At 40.1% G+C, this 23,887-nt stretch overlaps 2 protein-coding genes across 9 annotated transcripts; one reads left to right on the top strand and one right to left on the bottom strand.

The window, feature by feature from the left end:
• Positions 1 to 1,793: 1,793 nt before the first annotated feature.
• Positions 1,794 to 3,624, bottom strand: LOC140507776 (uncharacterized). Its single transcript, XM_072615701.1, has 3 exons — positions 3,508 to 3,624; positions 2,616 to 3,332; positions 1,794 to 2,110 (listed from the first exon to the last, which is right to left on the bottom strand). Exons 1-3 carry the CDS (start codon positions 3,622 to 3,624, stop codon positions 1,907 to 1,909), a joined length of 1,038 nt encoding a protein of 345 aa, XP_072471802.1. The 3' UTR covers positions 1,794 to 1,906.
• On the top strand, positions 2,890 to 23,319 carry EEF1AKMT1 (EEF1A lysine methyltransferase 1). Of its 8 annotated transcripts, none has more exons than XM_072611701.1 (6): positions 2,890 to 2,978; positions 8,316 to 8,470; positions 15,375 to 15,457; positions 20,004 to 20,284; positions 22,257 to 22,338; positions 23,070 to 23,319. In XM_072611701.1, the coding sequence occupies exons 2-6, from the start codon at positions 8,324 to 8,326 to the stop codon at positions 23,155 to 23,157; spliced, it is 681 nt and encodes a 226-aa protein (XP_072467802.1). In that variant the 5' UTR covers positions 2,890 to 2,978; positions 8,316 to 8,323; the 3' UTR covers positions 23,158 to 23,319. The 8 variants fall into 8 exon arrangements, with proteins under 8 accessions (XP_072467802.1, XP_072467806.1, XP_072467807.1 ...); XM_072611702.1 differs by lacking the exon at positions 2,890 to 2,978 and adding an exon at positions 3,200 to 3,287; XM_072611704.1 differs by lacking the exon at positions 2,890 to 2,978 and adding an exon at positions 3,328 to 3,592.
• The last annotated feature ends 568 nt before the right edge of the window (positions 23,320 to 23,887 follow it).

Genomic DNA, 23,887 nt, shown 5'->3' with positions numbered 1-23,887 from the left:
TATCCACTGTTCACTGACAACTAGGTGAATTGGATCTGGAGAAGGTGGCTAGCTAGGGGCAGTGGTTATAATATGAGTCTGGGGGCCTGTGGTGTGATTAAAGCTAGATCGTGTGATTAAATCAGGACAAGCCTGCTATTCAGTGAGACCCATATGGAAGTTAGATCAGGGCTGGGGGCAGCTTTATTAGGATTCCATCCATATTCCAAGCAAAGGCTGGAGAGCTACTTGTCAAGGATACTGTAGACGAAAATTCTTACATTAGGAAGTTGGACTAGATTACTTCTAATATCCCTTTCAACTCAGGAATTTTGTGGTACTTATTACACTAAATTGAGTAATCCCTGGACTGATGTGGATTTAAAGCTACTTTCAGGTTTAATCCTATAAAGTGGTTAAGTTGTCCTTTATTTTAATGGGGGTTACTTAGTTTTCGATGAATTTTAATACTTTTAATTCTTTAGATGGACACATTTCAAATAACATTACATACTTCTCCCTCCCCTCAAACTCCCTAATTTTTTTTTTAAATCATTACTGTGCTTTCATGAAATGACCCAGGCTCTTAATGTGGAGGTACATAGAGAGCAACGTTAATCTTTCCACAACTGTACAGTAGTAAAAGTTTCTACGGCAATTGAAATGTTAATGTAAAGGTATTTTTAAAGCAACTCAATATAATTCTTTTCTATTCTAAAATAAACCACAGTGGTGGTTCATGTAGCTACAGTAAAACATTACTTTTTTAAAAACAAAAAACCTACTGGACAAGTTGTTTCCTACTAGGTTCCCCACTCCTTTTTTTACATTAAGTCTGCTTATTCAAGTACATGTTTTATATATTTTCTTTCCAACTCCTGGTACTAACAGGGTCATTTTACTTTATTTTTTCAAAGTCCATTTTAACAACCTGGTTCAAAGTGATCAACCTCTAAAAGCAGAATGTGTTGCCGGAGTACAGAATTTAGAGAATTTGCTGTGTGCTATAAGGTTTGTAAATCTACCTGTCTCTTTATTGTGTTCCATTAACTAGTGAATATTACAAATTGCCAATGTTTCAATTCAATTTAGCAAGCATTTATTAAGCCCTACGTGCAATGCCCTATATGAAGTATGAAGATACAGACAAAAATGAATAATCACTACCCTCGAGGATCTTAGTTTGGAATTGAAGGATGTTAGTTGTTGTCCTTCCTCTTCGAAGAGGACGAAAGTGACATCACGAAAAAGTGAAATTTCAGTGTGTCCAACTGTGGCTGATCAGACCAATACGAGCTCAGAATGCTCTACACAGGTTGGGCACAGACAATCAGTGTGAATATCTGAGGTGGATATTCCAAATTTGCACATCCTGCATTTACTTTGTGCTATCTCAATTCTGCTTCTGCTCAAAGAGCACAGCACCTTTTCTCATGTGGGCACACCATGCTGAGCGGTCCTGTGCCAGTGTCTCCCATGTTGCACAAACCCAAAGTTCTTGAGAGAGTGTCCTCCTATCATTTCTTCTGGCCACCATGTGATCACCTGCCCCATGCCAGTTCTCCATAAAATAGTCTTTTTGGCAAGCCTACATTTTGCATTCTAGCAGCGTGGCCAGCCCATCGGAGTTGCGCTCTCTGAAGCGTAGTTTGAACACTTGTCAGTCCAGCTCAAGCAAGGACCTTGGTGTCTGGTACCTTACCCTGCCAGGTGATCCTCAGAATCAGTTTCCCGGCATGCATTTTAATTGGGAGTTGATAAGGGAGTGAATTCCAGGTGGGGAACAGCTTGTGCCAAGGTGCGGCATGGAGCTGAGCGCACAGTTGAGGTGGCTGAAGACAGTGCTGACTGTACCAACGCTCAGCTGGCATCTCCCAGAGTGGCCCCTTTACTGGTGACAGAACTTCTAAACTAGCTCATCTCTCCCTTAACAGAAAAGACACTGTAGCAGGCACTCTCCATTTGTGCAGATGTAGCCAAATTCTGTTAAATCAGCAGCTGATCTCAGGGCAGCTTGAAGGGGATGGCTAGCTGTCTGTGCCAGCTGTCCAAAGTCCGATGGCACCCAATTTAAATCTGCAAGCTCACGGCAGTCAAGGACAGGGCACGCAGATGAACCAACTTCTTCATTCTTCAGTACGTGTGCGGTTTAGAACAAAAGGGACTGCGTTAGACTACTTCAGCCAAGTTCTAAGGACAGCTCAGGTTTCTAATCTTTTAAACTTGGTACTGGAGCCCAAACACTGAAACCCCGCCTTTGCTAAGACGTGCATCTCCCAGTGCTGCTGAATAAAGCTATTTTTTTTCCTCTCTCAAAACTTAAATGCAGTTCAAAGTTTTATTTTAAAAACTTTCGGTTTGTGGGTTGTCCCATCTATAGTAAAACCTCTTCCTACGGTGGGGCTCCCCACCGCGGTACGTGGGGTCCAGTGCTTGGTGCTGGGGTCCCCCGCCCCTCTCCCAAGCAAGGTCACGCACCTAGGCCCTCCCGCACCCTAGCTCCCCGCCCGCACCACTCGGGTCTCTCTCCACCTCCGGGGCAGGCGGGGGGTGCGCGGGTGCGCGGCCCCGGGCACGGCCCTTGACTGCCTCAGTTTCCTCGTCTGTAAAACGAGCCGGACAAGGAAAGGGCAAACCTGTCCGGTGTCTTTGCCCAGAGGGGGACACGACAACACCGGCACGGCTGTGGCCAGGACGAAAGAGACAGAAAGCGCTGGCCTTAAGAAGAAGGAGGGAAGGCTTCCTGCCCAGGGAGCCGGCGGAGTCCGCAGGGGGGCGGAGGACGGCCGGCGCCCCCGGCCCGAGGCCGTGACTGGGATTAATGACAAGTACCGCGCTCCAGGGCGATCTGGAGCAGCGCGAGCGAAGCGCTCCGGGGGAATCCTGCACCCCGCAGCCTCCTTGCCAAACTGCGCAGGCGCGAAGGCCGGACGCGAGCGCGAACCCTCGGAGTCCTCGCTTCCCCGGCTCCGGAAAACGCTCGGCAGCGCGCGTGGCGGGTGAGGGCCAGGCGGGGCGCGCGGACCGGCGTGGCGGGCGGGGGAGGGGAGGGCCAGGCGGGGCGCGCGGACCGGCGTGGCGGGCGGGGGAGGGGAGGGCCAGGCGGGGCGCGCGGACCGGCGTGGCGGGCGGGGGAGGGGAGAGCCAGAGAGCGCGAATGGGGTGGGGGTGAGGGGCAGAGAGAGGGGAGGAGAGCGGGAGCCCCGGGGCGGCGGCCAGGCCTGCTCCAGCCCGACTCGGGAAGGCTCGGCTCCCTCCTCGCCCTTCTCGGGCTGCTCGTGTTCTAGCCTTGCGCCAGCCGGGGCGGGGTAAGGGTTCTCCGGTATTCCCTCTCCGCCCTCCGAGGCCGCGCACTAGCGGCCTGGCTCCCGGAAGCAGGGCCCCACGCGGCGCGCTAGCGCGCTCCTCTCCCCCACGGCCTCACCCCCTCCCCCGTAGGAGGAAGCACGTGCTCGGCCTGACGCGCGAGGCCTTCCTGTCGGGTTATTGAGGACCCGGGGTTGAAGGCGACAGCCTTGGTTGGGGCACCTCAGCACGTGGGTTCGATACGGGCCCTGGCCCTTCAGAGTGACACATGTAGAGGGGGAAGGCTCCTGGGACGCCGCTTAAAGAGGTGCTTCCTGCTCCCCCTTGCGCCCCGACCATCTCCCGTTTACCCGGGTTTGCGCGCAGTTGTTTGCATGTGGCCTCCCCCTGGACCCCGAGCGCAGGGGGAGGTTTGGTTGGGGTTTCTCGCGTTCTTTGCGTCTCTCACGCTTGTAAATGCACGGTAACTTGTCAGCGGGCGCAGGGGGGCCTTAGAAAGTGCCAGCTGACTTCACTTACAAGTTCGTTTCCAGCAGTGACGTAGTAGCAAGACTACTTTGAAATCGGAACTCCAGTGACTTGTGGCCTATGAACCTTAAGACTTTTTTCATTAAAAATGCCACACAATTTAAAAATCGTAGGTTATTAAATATTTTTGAAGTGATTGGACGGTCAGGGTTAAAAAACATGCATTTTTGGGTGTGAATGCTGTATTTATCTTGCTTGACTATGCTTATCGTTACAAGGCTGTTTTTTTCTTTTGAGTAGGGTGAGAGGAGGTTAGAATAGTAATGCAAAAAAGAATAGCCATTGAAACATTTTTTTAAAGGCACAGAACAGGAAGCACAGACAAGTGGAAAGTTAACTTGTAGAATTTCTCATATACTTTTTAAAAACAGTATGAAATGGAGATTCATATTAGAACCCTTTTTTGTTTTGTCTGTGTATAGAAATATTCTTTTTTTTGTTGCTGTTTAAGGTCAGAATAACAATTTTTTAAAAAGATGATGTCACAAAACCTTTATTCACAAAAGGTCCCTTTATTTTTCAAAGCCTATTTCCTTTTCCTTTTCTGGATCCTGTGACCTTACTTTATAGCACCCTATACTTAGTTTTAGAGGAGAAAGAAGATAAATTCCTTGCCCTCATGGAGCTTTTTGGGGGGAGGAGGAGATAAGGCAAACAGACCACTGATACACATAATAGAAACCAGGTGGCAACTGCTTACTTTGTGCCAGGCACTGCGTTAAGTCCTAGGGCTACAAAGAAAAACAAAAGATAGTCCCTGTTCTTTCAGTGTTTTCTTGACAATGGAGTGGTTTGCTATTTCCTTCTCCAACTTATTTTATAGATGAGGAAACTGAGGCAAACAGGGTTCAGTGACTTGCCCAGCTACTGTCTGAGGCCAGATTTGAGCTAAGGAAGATGAGTTTAAGCCAGGCACTCCATCCACAGAGCCACTTCACTCACAATTTAATTCATTCAGACAACACATAAAAAGAAACAAGGGAGAGGGAAAGGTACCTTGTGAGGGGCAGGATAGGATAGGGTTGCCCTGGACCCCTTCCTTAAATGGAAGATCTGAGAGGAGCTCTCACTGCCCACCCTCCACCTAGTCAGAAGAAGGTCCCAGGAGCAGGGGATAGTGAGATGTGAGTTTTGCAGTGGATGCCATCTTGTAGGAAGATGAGTTTTTGAAGATAATGACAGTATTCAGGAGAGCAGCCTGGTGGGAAATGATGAGGATCAAATGAGATAATATTTGTGAATTAGTTAATTCAGGTAGGGAAGAATGAGGGAAGCCTTAAGGACTTCTATTCTAGATTTGGTGATCTCTGTTGACATCTGGATTCTTAGCTGCCTACAAGTAAGACAAGTGAGATAATTTGACCATTCCTTTCTAGATAACTAGAACTTGTAAGGATTCCTAGGTCATCTAATCCATTGTTTCCTTTTTAAAATTCTGTATCACACTGTATATTTCTAAATTTGGTGAAACAAATTGAAGGGTTCAGGACCCATTACTCATGCCCATTATTGAGATTTGTGGGGACATTATGATGCTTTGAAAACATATTTTTGACTCTACAAAGAAAAAAAGAAGAAATAACCACTGACAAAATACAATCGGAATGGTATGGCTGCTGCAGAGTCAGGTTAGGAACCTCAAGACAAAGGAAAATACCACAGGCCACAAATGCCCTTGAACAGAGAAACTGATTTTCTGGAAGCCAGCAGTCACTGAGTATTTTATTGCTTTAAACCAAATTAAGTTAAATAAAATGAATACTACAAAATCCATGGGCTTTGGAGAATCAGGACTGAACAGGCCAATTAATAAAGACTTTCTCTACAGTACTGAGAAGTATTGAGAAAGAATTAGCTTTCTTCATCAGTAGCAGAAAACACAATTAAACATTATCACTAATAACCAAACAACATAATAATTACCTGAATGGGAATACAAAATTGAAAGGATTAGAAATTGAATTAGTTTTTCAACTTGGGAAGGGTGCACATATCTTGAGTCCCAATGCCATGCTATACAAAATATGTTCAATTTCATTTCCCAGCCTTGACTGTCCTAGTGAGAATGCACAAAGAGGTTTAAATCACTGTTTTGGTTTTTTTCCCCTTCCTTTGGACAGAGATAATGTAGATAGCTGTTCTCTAGTCCATTAGGAAACAGATGGTTGGACAGTCTGCCAATCCATTTTCTGGCTTTTTGCCCCTGAAGGACAGCTCCTCAGTCACTAGTTCATTTTCTGGCCACCTTCTAGTATCTTTTTTCTAAGAAGCAGATCCCTGACTCCAGGCCCATTCTCTGGCCATTTGGACATCTTCTAGAGACCTCTCTTTGGTATTATCCTGTGAAGAGCCATCTGGTCTCTTGTCCTCCTTGGTACATGGTACATGATGCATTCACCTTGGGATAGACATGTAACTCACCCTGTTCACCTTGATTATGCTCAATGCTTAATGATCCAGCCAAACCGACTTTGAGGTCTCTCACATGCAACATACTAATGTCTTTCTCTTTGCTTTCACCCCTGCTTGAAATATGCTTCCTTTGCTCTTGAGAATCCCTAGTTTCATTGAAAGCTCAGCTCAGATGCTGCCTTTTACATAAAATCTTTTCTAATCCTTCCCCAATTTTCAGTGCCTTTTCTGCCACCAAATACCTTGTATTTATCTTGTATGTACTTAATGTACATATTATCTTCCCAACAAAAATGTAAGTAAGCCCCTTGAGGGAAGGGACTTTCATTTTTCATATTCGTATCCCCAGCACCTAGCACACAGTAGGCATTTAATCAATAACTGATGGGCCAAATGTGGAGCAAATCTTTACATGACATATTAACTACAAATTGGGTCACTAATATTAAAAAAAAAAGAATGATTATGGAAAGAGATTGTGTTCATTGCTGATGTTTTCATGAGGAGTTGTTACTAACCCATACTTGTTACTATGTTTCTCCCAAATAACAGTTTCCAGTTGAACAAAGACATCTGCTTAGTTCCTTTTTATCCAATTATATTGTCCATTTCAACTTAACTTCACCTAAATTAGGTTTTTCTATGTCTTTGGGGCTGGACAAATTTAGGTAGAAATAATTTGACCATCCCTTTCTAGAGAACTAGAACTTGTAACTACACAAATCTCCAGATGCTGTTATAGCAGGCAGGGGTGGGGAGCAAGAAAAATGAATTGCTGTGATAAAAATTGTGAAAATAATTAGTGTTCCATGGTAAATAAGACTCAGCTTGACCTAGAATACCTTCTGTTTTGATGTTATAAATTGTAAGGAGAGAGATATCTGGAATTTTTTCCTCTGAATTGGAAGTTTTTAAATACCAAAATCTGAAAGAGAATCCTAAATTGTTTCAGTAATTCTTCAAATCACTTTCCCACCTTTGTCTTTCACAAAAACTCTGGTATACACATATTAACAATAAAAGGAGACTCTTTGCTGTAGCTATTCACTTGGAATTCATTGTCGACCTTGGAGAGAGAATTTTCAATTGAAAGTCAGGATCTGAAGTGAAATTTCAAGAGACTGAATGGATGGTGAGGAAGTGGATCCCATTGAGTGCAGACAACTTTTTTCAAATTTTAGCAGAGAAGGAAAAGAGAGATATGAGATAATAACTGGATGTGGAGAAAAGGTAAAGAAAAAGCTTTGTAGGGACAGAGTTATCCATGTTTGGAGGGAGTTGGGAAAGGGCTAATGGAGAAGATAGATTGAAAATGCATAAGAAAGGTGGAGATTATTGCTGGAGCAGTCCTAAAAGAAGCAGGAGGAAATGGTTCCTTTAGTTCTCTGTTATAAAATACAATGCATACAAAGAAATGATTGATCTTCCATCAGAGAACCGCTGTAAGCTATTTAAATTAATTGTGATAGATTTATAACAACAATCATCCTCCTTTAGCAGAGGTTTGACATGGTTAGGTCAGTGCTTCAGGAATAAAGATTTGCCAGCTCTGGAAAATGGATTGGAGAGGGAAGAAAACTAGTGGAATGAAGACCAATGAGGAGGCTATCACAATAGTCCAAAGGTCCCTAACTATCCATAGCATATATTAATACTATGTAAGCATAAATTTCTAAATGCTGTTTAAGGTTATGTGCGTAGGAAGAGTATATTAGTGAAGTCCCTTCTCATCTCCTCACCCATTTTTTCCATAGGAAGCATCAAGGTGGTACAGATGAAAAGTGTGTTGACTGAAGTTCAAATCCTGGTCCTGCTACTTACCTATATGACCTTGGGCAAGGTGATTAGCTTCTCTGGGCCTCAGTTCCTCATCTGTAAAACGACAGGGTTAAACTTGATGACTAAGATACTTTTCCATTCTAAATATGTAGTCTTTTTGAAAGTCAGCATGCACAGAAACATACCTAACCAGTGTAATTTTTAATGATACTTCTAGGCTAAACTGTATAACTCAACAAAAGAATGGATGCACTTGTTCAGTTTATAGGAAACAATACATTTTTCATCCATCTTGTATGCTTTATTATCAGTTTAAGAAATGGGTGATTCTGATGATGATGACATCCCTCAGCTTTCTTCCCATACCCTGGCAGCTCTACAAGAATTTTATGACGAACAGCAGCAGCGAAAGACTGACCCTGGGGAAGATAAGAAATATAACATTGGGGTAATAGAAGAAAATTGGGTAAGTAAATCCCTTTTAAACTCATACATCTTGATTTAAAGGAAGAAAAAAGTCAGTAAGCCAATAATTATTTGTTGAAGGCTCAACATTTGATGTGCCCAACTTGTTGCAAGGCCCTGAATGGGCCTATACAAAGTAATTATAGGCCATCCTTAGTCCCTACCCTCAGGGTGTTTGCCACCTAGTTGGAAAGAGAAGACTAACCTAAAAAATCAGCATATAATTTAAAACAGCATATAATTAATCTAACCCTTGGAAACAACTAGATGGTATAGCAGATAGAGTAGCAGGCCTGGAGTCAGGAAAATAAATCTTCCTGAGTTCAAATCTGGCTTTAGACACTTAGTACCTGTGTAACCCTGGCCAAGGCACTTAACCTTATTTGCCTCTGTTTCCTCATCTGTAAATTGAGCTAGAGAAGGAAATGGCAAACCACTCCAGTATCTCGGCCAAGAAAACCCCCAAATGGGGTCAGACACAACTGAAAATCAATAGCAACAACAGTCTAGTTCTTTATCTGTCTTTTGAGTCTTCTCAAAGCTATTCTTGACCTTTCTACCCAAACATCCCCAATTCTGCCCTCTCAAAAGCTTCCCATCTCTGGACACCCATAACACTTTGTGTCTCTGTTTTACCATTTTTGTATTCTGCCTTGTTTTGCCTTCTATTTTAGTTATTTGAGTAACTGAATAATTAATTACTGCAATAGACTGCTGGTGGATCTGCTTGCCTCAAGTCTCTCCTCATTCCAATCCATTCTCCATTTAGCCACTAAAGTGATTTTCCCAAAACAAAGGTCTAAGCATGTCATTACTCCTACTCAGTAAACTCCAGTGGCTCACTATTGCCTCCAGGAACAAATACAAAATACTCTGTCATTCAAAGCCCTTCATAACCTAGCCCATTCCTGCCTTTCCAGCCTTCTTACACCTTATTCCCCAACATATCCTTTTCCATCCAGTGATACTGGCCTCCTGGCTGTTCCACAAACAGACACTCTATCTCTTGGCTCTGGACATTTTCTCTGGCTGTCCCCTATACCTGGAACACTTTCTCTTCTCTGCTCCAACTACTGATTTTCCTGGCTTCCTTCAAATCCCAACTAAAATTCCACTTTCTGCAGGAAACCTTCCCTAATCCCTTGTAATTCCAGTGCTTTCCCTCTTTTAATGATTTCCTAATTATCCTGTATATAACTTGCTTAGCATATATTTGTTTGAATCGTCTCCCCTGTTAGATTGTAAGATCTTTGAGGGCAGGGACTATCTTTTGCACCTTTTTGTATCCCCCAACACTTAGTACAGTGACTGGCACATAGCAAGTGCTTAATAAATGTCTGTTGACTGATTTATTAATTGACTTGTGCTTGTTGACCTGAAAACTTTGAAAGAAAAGGCAACAGGCTAAATGCATACATTTTATGATTTAATTAATTAATTGATCAATTCCCTATTAAAGAAAATGGTAACATAATGCATTATGGAGCCAGAAATGTTCTGGCTACCCAGTAGAGAAATCTTCTGGCTTATATACATTTTGCCCTGAGAAAGGAGTTCTCTTAGATAAACACACTGAAAACAAAGTATCATCAGTTGGGTTTTATGATCCCAAGCTATGGGCATCTTCTTTCCGTAGCATGTCTCTGTGATTTAAGATAAGGAAAAAGTCCCATCACCCAGATAACAGATATCCTCTCCTAAACAGGCCTTTGAAGTTGTTTATCTTAACAAAGTTTGACAAAGCTGAAGTCATGCCCCAAGGTATTTGTGTTTTTCTCTTAATGCTAGGATGCTAGAAGAAGGGTCTGGTAAGGAAGTCCCATTTGCTTGACATCAAAAGGCATCCTCTAAGTTAAACAAAGGGGTCTATTAGGTTCAGGCTCTTCTTAATTCAAACTTTGGCCCTTATTGAAGTCTAAAATTTATATTAAATATTATCATGCTTAACAGCAAATGTGAATGTAAATCCCAATTCTGCTACTTACTCACTGTGAGATCCACGGCAATTTTCCTTATCTGTAAAATGGGTGTGATATTTGTTATAACAGCTCACAGGGTAGCTGTGAGAATAAAAGGAAGGAAAGAAGGAAAGAAGAAAGTAAGGAAGGAAGGAAAGAAGAAAGAAGTCCTACTGTGATAGACCAACATAGGCTTAAGAAATTGGTCACATTAGAATTAGAAATCATGACATATCCTACTTCAATGATTTCCTGTCCTTTTTCACTTTTTCCTATTAAAGCTTTTGAGGTGCTGGGAAAGTTGTCAGTATAAGCTCACATAGAATTGAAGCATGGATTTTATTTCATTGTGAAGTGAATTGTTGAGAAACAATTCAGGCTTCTGTATACTGCCTGTGGATTTCCCCAGATTTAGCAGGGCTACAGCTTTACATTTAGACATTTTTAATAGGCAAATTAGTATTTTACCTGTTTTTCCTCCCTAAGAGTCTCCAGATTCAGAATTTTTTTCCTTTTATAATCTCTAGTTAATCTGTTTTCTTTTCTTTTTGGAGAGGGGCACCAGATTAGTGATTTTATTGGTACCAGGAGCTTCAAGTGAGGAACATCCCTCCAGATATAGAGATCAGCACCTGCCAGGCAACTTCTAGTCTTAGAAAGTTGCCTCGGTTAAGTGACTTGCCCAGAGTCACACAGTCAGTCATCATTTCTTTGATGGCATGGTCTTCTTTGGCAACGAAGGATGAACACAATCCTGTGAGTAGATGCAGCTGGCTGGATGCTAACTGGGTAACTCACCTCCTCCTCTCCTGTCTGCCTCCCCCTCCCCTTCTTTCTCCTTTCCAAAGGAAGGTAAATTTGTATGGCCAAAAGATGCCCAGTTCACTTGGGTTTTACTGGCTCATTTCCTATTTCCCTTTCCTCTCCTCCCTTTAGTGTATGCTAAGACAAAGCATATGCCTCAGGTCATCTCTAGCAGGTCATCTGATCTACTTTTTGTAACTGTGAACAGTAGTACCCTGAATAACTATGGTGCTAATATAGTGCACCACCTTTAAATGTTTATTAAAATTTATACTTAGAGTCTGTTTTCCTCCCAGTTATAGTTTCTCCTATTGTTGGGGTCCCCGAGACCCCAGTCCCAAAGCTGTTGTCCAGCAAGAGACCTTGACCCTGTGAGTAATGAATGAGGCGGAAGGCAGGATGGCAATCAACTCCGATTATTCCAGCTAGCTCATACACTTTTATAACCTTGGTTACATAAGCAAACATAGCAAGCCAATCACTTTCACTACATTCCTAATATGGATAGCTTCTTCATTCTATACCCGGAACTGCCACGTTGTCAACCAGGGCGAGACCCTTCTTCCTAGCGCCATCTAGTTCCACCCCTACCAACAAGCCCCTAGTTTACCTAGGCTGGCTCTCAGTGTGGCATCCAGAGATGGGCAGGGGTCAGCTCTAACTCCTATGTCTTAGACATTTCTGTTTCTGACCTTTTGCTGCTATCCAAAGCTATTATGTTTAAGAAATTTTTTTAGCTTGCTCAAATCCAAGCATAGTAGCACTTACGGTAACCTATTGGAGTGCTCTGGATTTTGAAAGTAAACTAAGAATTAAGTGGTTTGGTTTTTGTTTTTTTTCTTAATTCTTAACTTAAACACCAAATACAGTGATCTTTTTCATTGCAAAGTAGCATGTAAAAAGAAGAGGATTAAACATGAAACTTTGAATCTCTAGAATCTAAAGCTTGCTTTTCCTTTGAAGTATATAATAAATATGTGTATAATAAACATTATATCATTTTATATTGTATATTATATGGCATATATAACATAATAAGTATATTACAAACATAAATGTATAATAAATTCAGCATATAACTTTCAAAGCTGTCCTGCTCATCTGTTTGTTTCTGTCCTTTTTTTTTTGTTTAAGAATTACGTTTAGTTCAGTTTTTTATCCCTTTGCTTTCTTCCCTGTCTCCACATTCTTTGTATTTTCCACCCTTTTCTCCCAGCTCTTCTTGCTTTTCTCTCTCCTTTTGCTAGTCGATTTCTGTTTATCCAGTTGCGCAGCCTGTCACAGTTTCATCCAGTTTTCTGCTCAGGAACCTCACCAGCCACAAAACTTCCCTCAGCTTCTCAGCCCTGGCTTTTCATGACATTTTACTTCTTTTCAGATCCCTGCACCTTCTTTATTCAGCCCTGTAGTGGTTTCTAAAGGGTATCAGTTGCTACTTCAATGTATGTGTGTGTGTGTGTGTGTGTGTGTGTGTGTGTGTGTGTGTGTGTGTGTGTGTGTGTGTGTGTACACACATACATGTTTATCGGTCTTATGATAAAGAGGCCGTGATGTGGTAGATAAAGAGCTGGCCCTGAAACCAGAATACCTTCTTTCTTCCCCACTCTGACACGTATTAGTTGTATGACCCTGGGCAAATCACTTAACTTCAAATTCACAAATTAACATATCTATGTTCTCTTGTATTTTGATTTATTTGTTAAACACTTGGATTTTAATCTGGTTTCCTGCCTGAGTGGCTTGATGCCTCTTCTCCAGGCCACTCTAAGACTCTAACTTCAAAGCAGGCATTGACCTTCATTGATAGATTAAGCTACCTCCCCTAGGAATTCCATATATTAGTGAAATCACTGGTCAGTTCTATAAAGAACTTATCTTTATGTTAAAGATGGTAATAGTCAGTATTGGAGGGTTTATGGAAAAATAGGCACCCTAATGGATTGTTGGTGGACCTACAAATTAATACGACCATTTTGGAAAGAAATATGAAACTATGCAGAGAAAGTGGCTAAACTGTCCATACCCTTTGACCTAGAGGTTCTACTACTCAGCCCAAGTAGGTCTCATGTACATGACACATTTATAAGAGAACTTATACTTCGGACAACAAAGAACTAGAAACAAAATATAGATGCTTGTCAGTTGGGTAATGGCTAGCCAAACTATAGTACATGAATATAATAGGCTGTATGAAATGACAAATGTGATGGATACAGAGAAACATGGAAAGATTTACACAAACTGATGCTTAGTAAATTAAGCAGAGCCCAGAAAACAATATACACTATGATTACAATGATGTAAATGGAAAGAACTACCACTACAAAAAAAAAATTGAAACTGAATGTTATAAAATTACAAAGATCAAGACTGACCCCAAAGAAGAGATATAAGAAGACACCTCCTCACACTACTTTTTAGAGGTAGAAGGGAGAGATTCGTATTGTATATACTGTCATAGTGTTTCGATATATTGATCAGTTTTCCTGAATTTTTTCTTTTCTGAAAAAAAAATGTCATGAGATGGTTCTCTAGGAGGGGGGCAAGGGCTACAGGAGGAAATGTTGCAAAAAAAAATATCAGTAAACATTTTGTCTTCTCGTAGACAGGTACAACTTTCTAATGTGGACTTTAACTTCATGAAAGTCATTTTTCTTTTTAAATTAAATTTTTATTTCCAACAAGAATCTCTCATCTCCCTCCTACCTTTGCCTCCTCATTGAAAAAAGAAAAAATAAAATCCAGGTAATAAATATACATAGACAAGCAAAAGAAATTCCTGCATTGGTTGTGTCCAAAATATAGCTAGACTCTAGGTAGATATGTCCCAATCTGCACCCAAATCTGAGAATATCTGTGTCTCATTTCCTCATCTGTGAATTGTAGGATCTGGCTTAAATGGTCTCTCTACAGTCTATTCCTGTACTAATACTCTATGAACCTATGAATCTCTGCCTGGAGATTCAATTCAACCAATACTTATTAGGCGCTTATTTATATGCATAGTACTGTGCTGGGCATTGGGAAGATCCAGCAAGGCCAGCAATACTGCCTGTGTAGAAAGAAACCTTATCTTACTCCTAGTATCTGTCTTTCATACCTTTTAGTAATAGATTTGAGTAACTCTTCCCTGAATAATTACTTCTGATTCATCCCAGAGCTGGCAAAACTTTCCACTTGTCCTTCAATTTACTGTCATCTATTTTAGAGATCTCAATCGCAAATATTAATACCACACACCATTCCAAGTAAGTCTCGCTAGTTCTGAATGCATGTGTACACACCCGGCAGGCTGGCTTACAATTCTCCTTATTCCATTTGTAGAAAAGGAAAGTGAGACCTAGACACACAGTAGTATCTTAGATGCTCATTAGTTTACTGTCTATAATACATAAACATAAGCACATAATTTATTTGGATACAGATGTGTTTATTTCTTCAACTACCAACAAAGAAGCTATTTATCTGAAGAAGAAAATTTGGAGGACTTTTTGGGGGTTGTATGATTGTGTATGTTTCACTGACTAGTTAGAAAAAAAGTTTGATGTGTCAGTAACTGCATTTATAATGTTTTTTAATACCACTACCTTGTGGTCCAGCTGAGTTATTTGAGGACCTAAAGAGGTAGTGTACGTTAGTGAAACTTTGAAGAGAAACATGTATGGAGGGCCAGTCTAAAAGACCCTTCTACTTAACTTAATGTCAAGAATATGTAGGTTGATGAAATCAGTGTTTAGTATCCATCTACAGGGTTGCATTGGAGCAGCAAGGTGGTGCAGTGGTAGAGTGCCAGGCCTGGAATTGAGAAGACTCATCTTCCTGAGTTCAAATCTGGCCTCCAACACTGCTGAATGTGTGACCCTGGGCAAGTCACTTAACCTTTTTTTGCCTCAGTTTCTCATCTGTAAAATGAGCTGGAGAAGGCAATGGTAAACCACTCCAATATCTTTGCCAAGAAAACCCCAAATGGAATCATGAAGAGTCAGATATGACTGAACAATAACAAGGTTGTATTATTGTTTTCCAAAAAATATGCCCCTTGCAGTGATTTTTATACATTTGGAAGGGGGAGTTGTTTTTTAGACAGCAAAAAGTTTAACATGTAAACAACAAAAGTGATTTCTACCCATTTCCCTTCCACAGCAATTGAGTCAGTTTTGGTACAGTGAAGAAACAGCATTACGCTTAGCTACTGAAGCGATTATAGCTGCTGGTAAAGGTGGAAGGTAACTTTTGAATGCTTTTTTTTCATATCTCTCAAATCTATTGTCAGTAGTCATTTTTCTTAGTGAAAAATGCTTTGTCTTTAGGTTTTTTTCTTCTGTATCTAAACTTTAGAAGGAGTTTAAAAAATATTTACTAAAGAATTATTTGCTGTATTTCTTAAATTAAAATAGTGGCTTCATAGCTAAATCATATATTTATTAGAATTCATAAGAGCCATTGGATTTTTTTTCAAGATACAGGGTTGAAATTAGCATGATGTGTGTAGTGCCTTTTTGTGTTATGGTTCAAATAAACAGAATAGCCTTTCATACCTGGCTACAAACTTGATGAAACCTTATGATTGTGATTAAAGCAGTTAATTCTGTACCAGAGATTACAAATCAAGAAAATTTTTAAAAATCTATTTTTCTCCCAGAGTCTCATTTTTTTATCTCTGATTAATATTACACAGTAATACAATATTTAATGGAGTTTAGTGAAGCAGTTTTATCATTTTATCCCATATCTATAATGCGTAAGGGAGTTATTTAGGTTCAGGCATCAAACAGGAGTCACATCGAGGTTCGTGCTAGATCCTAGGCAAATCCTTGAGCACCTTGGACCCAATTAGACTACTAAATTTAAAAGAGTACATAAAGACCAGAATTCCAATAAATCTGGCTTCTGCTCCAACTTCTAAGAAGGGGACTTGAAGCCCTGGGCCCTCTCTACATATTTATCTGCATGCCTAACTTTAGGGAAAGCCAAACTGGGGTTTAGGAACAAAGGGATAAGGAAATCAATAAATAATTATTTCCTTGTTAATTTTATGCAGTTTGTTTACAGTGATCTCCAAGGTCACAAATTATCCAAATATGGATATGTGCCATTCTAACCCTGTTTTATCTGACAAAACAATCAAACTGGAGGCACTCCCCAATTTTCATAGGCCTGACTTTAAACTTTAATAGCTTATTTGACTATTAAATTGTTATTAATTATTATTATTAATTAGCTATTGTTATTATAGCAAATAAGCTATTAAAGCTTAAAACTATACTGAGACTTTTGGGACACCCTGTATATGAGTCATATACAAATACCCATCCAGTGGGTATTTCTTAAAGGCATTTAGGAGGTTCAGTGGATAGAGAGCTGGACATGAAGTCAGGAAGATATAAGTTCAAATCCTATTTCAGGCACTTACTAGCTGTATATTCCTGGACAGATCCCTTAGCCTTTATTTGCTTTACTTTCCTCATCTATAAAATGGAGATAATACTTCCCCGGAGTATTGTAAGGACAAAATGGCACAGGGTTTGCAAAGTGTTCTACAAACTCTAAAGTGTTCTAAAAATAATAGGTATTGTTGTCATTATTATTTCCCCAGTACTTGTGGAGATTTCCCCTCTTTCCTTACTTAGTTAACCTCATTTGGTCCCAGAACAAATTAGCAGGACCATATGCAGTGGTAGGGAGGCAGCAATGAGAAGGAAGAAAAAAGAGAGAAGAGGGAAAATGTGCATTTTGGGGCTCTGGGACCATTTCTTCTCTATGTTCCACACCCTTCCCCTTCCCTTCCTTATTTCCCTTAAAGCTTAAAACTGCACTGAGATTTTTGGGACATTGTATGTGTCTCATATACAAATATACAAATACCCATCCAGTGGGTGTTTCTCAAAGGCAGTTAGGTACCCACAACAGGCCACCCAAGGCCAACATCAGTTATCAGTATTTATATTAGGAGGGAAGAAGCATGGGATATTGTTACAGAATTTCCCTTTCTTGTTGACGAAAATTTTCTGTTTACTACATTGTAAACTTAGCTACAATGTCCCAAACTCCTCCCCCCCCCCCACTTGAAATTCAATTAATAAAAGAGAACCTGAGAAAATAAGTGAAGCTGTTAACCCCATCCAGGAAAAAGCAAGAGCATCAGTACCCCATCTGTCATCTCTGCCAGAGAATAAGCCAGAAAACTTAATGGGGAAGTCCAGAGAAGGTGGACAGAGGCTTAGAAACAGGAAGGTCAGTCTTATGGGTACAGGCAGCAGCATAGAGGAGGCAGGCTCTTCCCGCTTGACAGAATCTGTCATTTGGACCATGTAACTTCTAGAAGGAAATGAGGCTCAGATACTGACCTGGAACAAGTGCTGAAGCCTAGCTAAAAGAAAGAGAAGGAAAGGAGCAATAACAACTAACAAGTGAATTTGCTTCAGGCGAAATGACCAAGGCTAAGATCATAGCTACCGAGGATGAAGGAGGCTACTGGAGAATCCACGCAAGAAAGGCCAAAGACTATGGGGGGCCTCTTGGGTGGGACTGGATCATAGGATTCTAGTACCCGAATGGACTTTAGAGATTAAGTTCAGTTTCATTGTTTAACAAAGGGGGAATGTAGTACTTGTCAGAGAGCAGAGCCTTTGAGCCTTTCAGGGCAGAAAGAAAGAAGCCAAATTTGTTCTGGGACCAAATGAGGTTAACTAAGTAAGGAAAGAGGGGAAATCTCCACAAGTACTGGGGAAATAATAATGATAACAATACCTATTATTTTTAGAACACTTTAGAGTTTGTAGAACACTTTGCAAACCCTGTGCCATTTTGTCCTTACAATACTCCGGGGAAGTATTATCTCCATTTTATAGATGAGGAAAGTAAAGCAAATAAAGGCTAAGGGATCTGTCCAGTGGGCAGACTCAAAGGTCCTGCACTCATCGTCTGAGTCTAGGTAGCAGATTTTAAGAAGGTCTGACAGTAAGAAAGTCTGATAGTTCCAGCAGCCTTGTCCTGAATATACCTCAGGCTAGGAGCCTAAGAGTTTGGGACAGCAGCCAACCAGGACAGGAGGGAGGTCAGGCTGACTCCAGAGAGAAGAAATAAAAGAGTGAGGTCAGTGGATATTAAGGGAACTAAGAAAGACCATGGTTTAACTCCTTTTGTGTGTTTACTGAAAACCAATGCTAAACACTTCACTCCTATAAATTTTTAAGACTTAAAACTTTTCTAGCTTTCGCTTTTTTGTTTCTTTATTTTAGGATAATTTTACTGTAATTACTAGCATTAAAACCCTTGGAAAAACCTAGACAAGGTTATGTACTTATGTAAGAAGTTACAGAGTAGAAAAGTTTTGAATTGATGATCCATTCTGAAGTTGGGGGTACATGGTTCACAGGACAGAGAAAAGGGATGATATTAGGTGAAAAACATGGAGAACAGGGAAGCCCTTGAAGGGGTCCAAGTTAAAAAGTGAGGGTACACAGAGAGAACCAAAGAGTGTTCTAGTGGATTAACTTTCAAGCTAATGATCTCTTGGGGTAGGGGAAAGGACATGAGATCAACTCCCATGTCAGATACTTATGTGAGACCCTGCCAAGACACTCAACCTCTCTGTGCCTCAGGTTCCTCATCTCTAAAATGAGGGAGTTGGACTTAATGGCCTTTAAGGTCCTTCCAGCTCTAAACCTATGATCCTATGACACATCAAGAAAGCTACATGGCAATCTTCAGTCTTTCTCCTCTCCAGTGTCATTTCTGGTTATCTCTTACCCTGTGTGAGCCTCAGTTTTCTGATTTGTAAAATATAAATAGTAATAGCACCTTTTTCACAAGATTGTTATGAGGTTTTGTGTGTGTGTGTGTGTGTGTCCACGCACGTGCGTGTGTGAAGTCACTGTTGTCCTGTGCCCAATTTATCCTGTATTTTTTTATTTCTCAGAATTTTCCCTGCCTCCCGAGAATGACAAAGTAATGAGGTTCTCTATTTTGGATACATTAGATTGAAGAGATTTTTGTGGACAGGCCTGAGAACTTAATCACATCTGTAACAGTTTTATGGAAGATACATTTCAAGTTCCAAATAATCAACTTGCAAAACAGACTTTTAGAATCTAATGTTTTGGCAGGCAAGGGTACAGGTAGGGATGGCTCTTTTCTGGATAACAGATTTTTTCAACTTTACAACTAAGAGGAAACCCAGGGTTCCAAGTTGTTTGTGCATATGATTCATAAACCAGAAGTTGTTGTGTTGTCTTTTTGGAAACTTTGAATTACAGAGGGTTCTTTTTACAAAATCATGAGGATTTAAAAGATCAAGTCAGAACTGTTCAATTTGAGGTTTTGTATACTTGAAATAAATAGTAAAGGACCAACTTGGAAACAATAGGGACATTTTAGACTTTGTTCCATTTACAGATGTTTTTCATTATATATTCCTGATGTTTAAGTTATTGGTTGTTATTAACCAGTTTATATGTATTTTGACACCTCTAGATTATGTATTGCAGATTTTTTAATACCATATTCTCTCAATATGAACAAACTGTAACATATGTAACAGTGTTACAGTTAGTATTTTTTTAAGCTACAACTGCTGATGGTTTCACTGTCTTAAGTCTTTTATGTAATTGAATGGAAGTATACACTTAAATAGGAGGTTAGAGTAAGGGCTTCCTCTGGGGAAAAAAAAAGGCTCGATGGAAATCCAAGCCAATTGTTCTTAATAGATATTTGATGCCCTTGGTTAACTCTGGGAAACCCTTCATGAGTTTGTTCGTTCTCCCCTTCCAGGATAGCATGTGTCAGTGCCCCTAGTGTTTACCAGAAATTGAGAGAATTGAATGGGGAAGACTTTTCAGTGTGTATCTTGGAATATGACAAAAGATTTGCTGTATACGGAGAGGAATTCATCTACTACGATTACAACGATCCTTTACATTTGCCTGAAAAGCTTACTCCACACAGTTTTGACATCGTTATTGCTGATCCGCCTTACCTTTCTGAAGAATGCCTCAGAAAAACAGCAGAAACCATCAAGTATCTAACACAAGGAAAGGTTCTGCTGTGCACAGGTATTGTATGTCTCTAGGCCTTTCTATTCCTTGAGAACATGTTGTGATTTCTCCTAAGAAGCTTGTTCAAACTTATGATAATAAATATTTTTGTTAGACTATAAGAATTACTGAATTAACTTAAAAAGGTTTTTTGAAATGCTATAAAAATTCATACTTATATATTTTCCTAGTATTTGTGTTCTGAAATTTGTCAGTATCCTGGAACTTTGAACAAAACATATGGCTACTAATCTTCTCAATATAATGTGTTTTTCATTGATTTCCCCCTATATCCTGGGCCATCATCACTTCTGTTTTCCCATAGTTATTGGTCCCATTCTATTCTTTCTGGAATGATATTCTTAGCCAAATACTTTAGTCTCCTTTTATGCAACATCTAGTGCCACTGAGACTTAATTTCATTGCCCTCACTCCAGTTGTGCCAGCCATGAAATGGTAAACCTAGATTCTCCAGATACATATGTACTTCTGTTACAACAGCAAGATATGCCCCTCTGAGTTGATGGTGTATGTTTATGAATAAATACCCTATGTTGGTTGGTTTTTTTAGTCATAGTAAAATCAAATGTCTTTCTATTTTTAATAACATTTTATTTTCTCCCAATCACATGTAAAAACGATTTTTAGCATTCATGATTGTTTTTGAAAGCTTTGAATTCTAAATTCCATCCCTCCCTCCTTTTTCTTTTACCTCACTGGGACAGTAAGTAATCTGATATAACCATATACATGTGCAATCATGTAAAACATTTCCATATCAAATGGCTTTCTTATGTCCATCTGTTTCTTCCCTTTGTCACCCTTAGTTTGAAACCAGATTGACCTAATAAGGACATGCCATTTGCTATCCATACCTTTAATTCTCCTAGGTGACTTCAAACTGACTGATGGTGAATATCCCTAAAGATATTAAAACAAAGTTAAGCTTACTGCTCTATAACTTTCAGGATTTTTCTTTTCTCATTTAAAAAACCTAGCCATATTTCTTTTTTTTGAGTTTGTAATGACTCCTTATGAGTTTTTCAAACTATCAGCTAAATACTTTGTCAGAGTTATTCAATCAATAAGCATTAATGTGCAAGTGTATGTAAGAAGGATTTTGTTATCCTTCTTTGAGCTTAGTTCCTCAGGATCCATGGCTATGGGAATGTCTAGTTTCCAGGTGTAAGATAATAACTCCCAGAATATTCCAAGACTTCTAGATAGCACTTCCCAGAATCATAGTGACAGATAGTTCTACTGAGGCTGCGCCGTGAGATAAGGGGTGACCTAATGTAACATTTATTACACTTGCACAGAATGACAGTATTGCTAAAGTTAACTTGTGAGCTTAATGTTGGCAAGATGCCCTCTTTGTCTGTTGCCCTATAAAGCAGGTGGGTATGGTCAGTGAGTGGGGAAATCCAAGGGGAACCCATGGGAGGAAATCACAGGAAATGCATAGAGGAATGCATGTACCTGCCTCAGCTGGCCCCCATTGAGGCTTGAGGGAATTTAGGGGAGTGCACAAGCTGTGGCTGTCTTGATTGATCCCATCGAGACAGAGGGGTACTTGCTCCACCTTCTTGCCAGCCTCTGCAAGAAAGGTGATTAGGGAATTCTGTAGAAGTCAGTGCTTTTATTTATCAGCAACCTTTCTGAGAAGACTAGACTAGAATAAAGCTGATTTTTAACATCTCTGAAGGCATCTGACTGTCTCACCAGATCAAGAGTGAACCTGTTAGAGGCTGGAATCCAAAACTCCAGTGCCTCCTGTGTGTTATCTGTGAAGCAGCAAGGCATTGTGCTAGCATTAGAGAGGAAATGAAGGAAGAGTAAAAGTCCCTGTCCTCCAGGTGCTTATAAGCCGATAAAGACAGAAAAAGAAATAACCACGGTTCAATGACGGTGTGTAGAAGAAGTACCAAATGCATCAGGGGTGCGTGCCTTTGATGCCATGCACCTCTGATGCTTCCTTTTGTATCCACAGAGTGGGGAACAGCACTCTACCTGGCAAAACAGCCCAAAGTGGAAGTCCATTTTCACCTGAAGACCCAACCCTGCAGATCTGTGTAAATAGTTAACAGATGCAATTTGTATATCAGAGGAGGTGTCTTCTAAAAGGGAAGGGAGAGTTGTAGAAGGGTTAAGGAGAGCTGGAGGAGAACAGGTTTGGGGGTTATTTTTTTCTGTGAAGACAAATTATTCTTCAAAATTCTTTTAATACTAGTTCATTTTTTTCCTTCATGTATTAACCTGTGAAAAAGAGTATCTATCTCTCTGCTGCTAAGAAACTACTGTCCATACACTATCCATTATTATGCATTTTAACTACTCTAATTGCCAAAATTAAATACAAAAAATATGAATTTTTTGCTGCTAGAAAAAGGGTAGTTCTAGAGTATCAGAATTAAGGGTGAGTAGGATGCCACCTAGTGTTTAGCACTGAGAGAGGCCACTAAAAGGGACATTTGTTAATACTATATTTTGTAAGTACCTAAAGGTTTAATATTAGAAAATTCTATTCTTTGCAATATGTAGGTGTTTATTTTTTGAGACATAAAACCCACATGTTAATCATGAAGACTAGTATGAAGTACAGTCACCCAGCCTAGAGCCTGGGCAATCCAACTCCAAGCCATTCTTTCCCTTGAGTGTAAGCTTCAATAGTGCAAAAACAAGGACTATATCTTAAGACATTTTTAGTGGCCCCTGTTTAACACAGTGCTGGATACATACATAGTCTGTGTGCTCTGAGGAAATATGTATTAATTGGTTTTGATTATTATTCTCATTTTTTCAGGTGCCATCATGGAGAAAGAGGCAGCAGAACTTCTTGGGGTGAAGATGTGCAGATTTATTCCAAAACACACTCGAAATTTGGCAAATGAGTTTCGATGTTATGTTAATTATGATTCTGGACTGAATTCTGAAGTCAACTGTTCTTAGTACTCCTGTTAAAAGGGCATTTCCAACATTATATTTTCTGGTCTAGATCTGATTATAGAAAGATCTTGTCATCTCTTAATTTTATAAACCAGATGTATAATGCATTTAGTGTTCCTTTTCTAAAAACTCTTCACCAGCTTGAATTCATTAAGGGTTAGTTCTTTGTGCCTATGCAATGAGAGCTCAGGGCTTTTCATTTCTAAAGAGTATCCTGTCGGCTCCATCTAGTACAATTCAAGTTGAGGATGGAGTTAGAGTAAGAGAATGTTCCCTCCTTGTCTCTGTGAGGCTTTGTGAAGTGTAAGGAGACAAGGTCAGTCTGGATTGGCAAGAATCTTATTCATGTCGATTTCAAAGCAATTTTAGTCCTTTGAAGGGAGAAGAGAGACAATTTTTTTTAAGTTGCTAGTGCTGGTGTTATCATGACAGGAATTGTTTGTAATTACCACATGCTTATAAGCAAACTAGATTTTGCTTTAAAAAATGCTTGAAAATCTTGTTCTTCTATGTAGGCTAAAGATTTACCTTATAATTTTTAAAGATTATGTAATAGGGAGCAGGGCTTCCCATTTACTCATTACTGGAAGCAAATTTACTCTTTCTCCACATGGGTATCGGTATGGAACAGATAGAATACAGAGTAGGAACTAGAATAAAGACACCCTCAACCCC

The sequence above is a fragment of the Notamacropus eugenii genome, chromosome 5, assembly GCF_028372415.1.
Source record: "Notamacropus eugenii isolate mMacEug1 chromosome 5, mMacEug1.pri_v2, whole genome shotgun sequence".
Taxonomy (NCBI): domain Eukaryota; kingdom Metazoa; phylum Chordata; class Mammalia; order Diprotodontia; family Macropodidae; genus Notamacropus; species Notamacropus eugenii.
Note: the sequence above shows the minus strand (reverse complement) of the source record. Positions and strands in the feature narration are given on the sequence as shown.

Excerpts from the sequence above, each read along its gene's own strand:
- EEF1AKMT1 (XM_072611701.1), top strand. The coding sequence starts at position 8,324 with ATGGGTGATTCTGATGATGATGACATCCCTCAGCTTTCTTCCCATACC. Across the intron at positions 8,471-15,374 it reads GGGTAATAGAAGAAAATTGG|CAATTGAGTCAGTTTTGGTA; the intron begins GTAAGTAAATCC and ends TCCCTTCCACAG. Across the intron at positions 15,458-20,003 it reads GCTGCTGGTAAAGGTGGAAG|GATAGCATGTGTCAGTGCCC; the intron begins GTAACTTTTGAA and ends CTCCCCTTCCAG.
- LOC140507776 (XM_072615701.1), bottom strand. The coding sequence starts at position 3,624 with ATGGTCGGGGCGCAAGGGGGAGCAGGAAGCACCTCTTTAAGCGGCGTC. Across the intron at positions 3,333-3,507 it reads TATCGAACCCACGTGCTGAG|TGCGCGGCCTCGGAGGGCGG; the intron begins GTGCCCCAACCA and ends CCAGGCCGCTAG. Across the intron at positions 2,111-2,615 it reads TGGGCAAAGACACCGGACAG|AATGAAGAAGTTGGTTCATC; the intron begins GTTTGCCCTTTC and ends CACGTACTGAAG.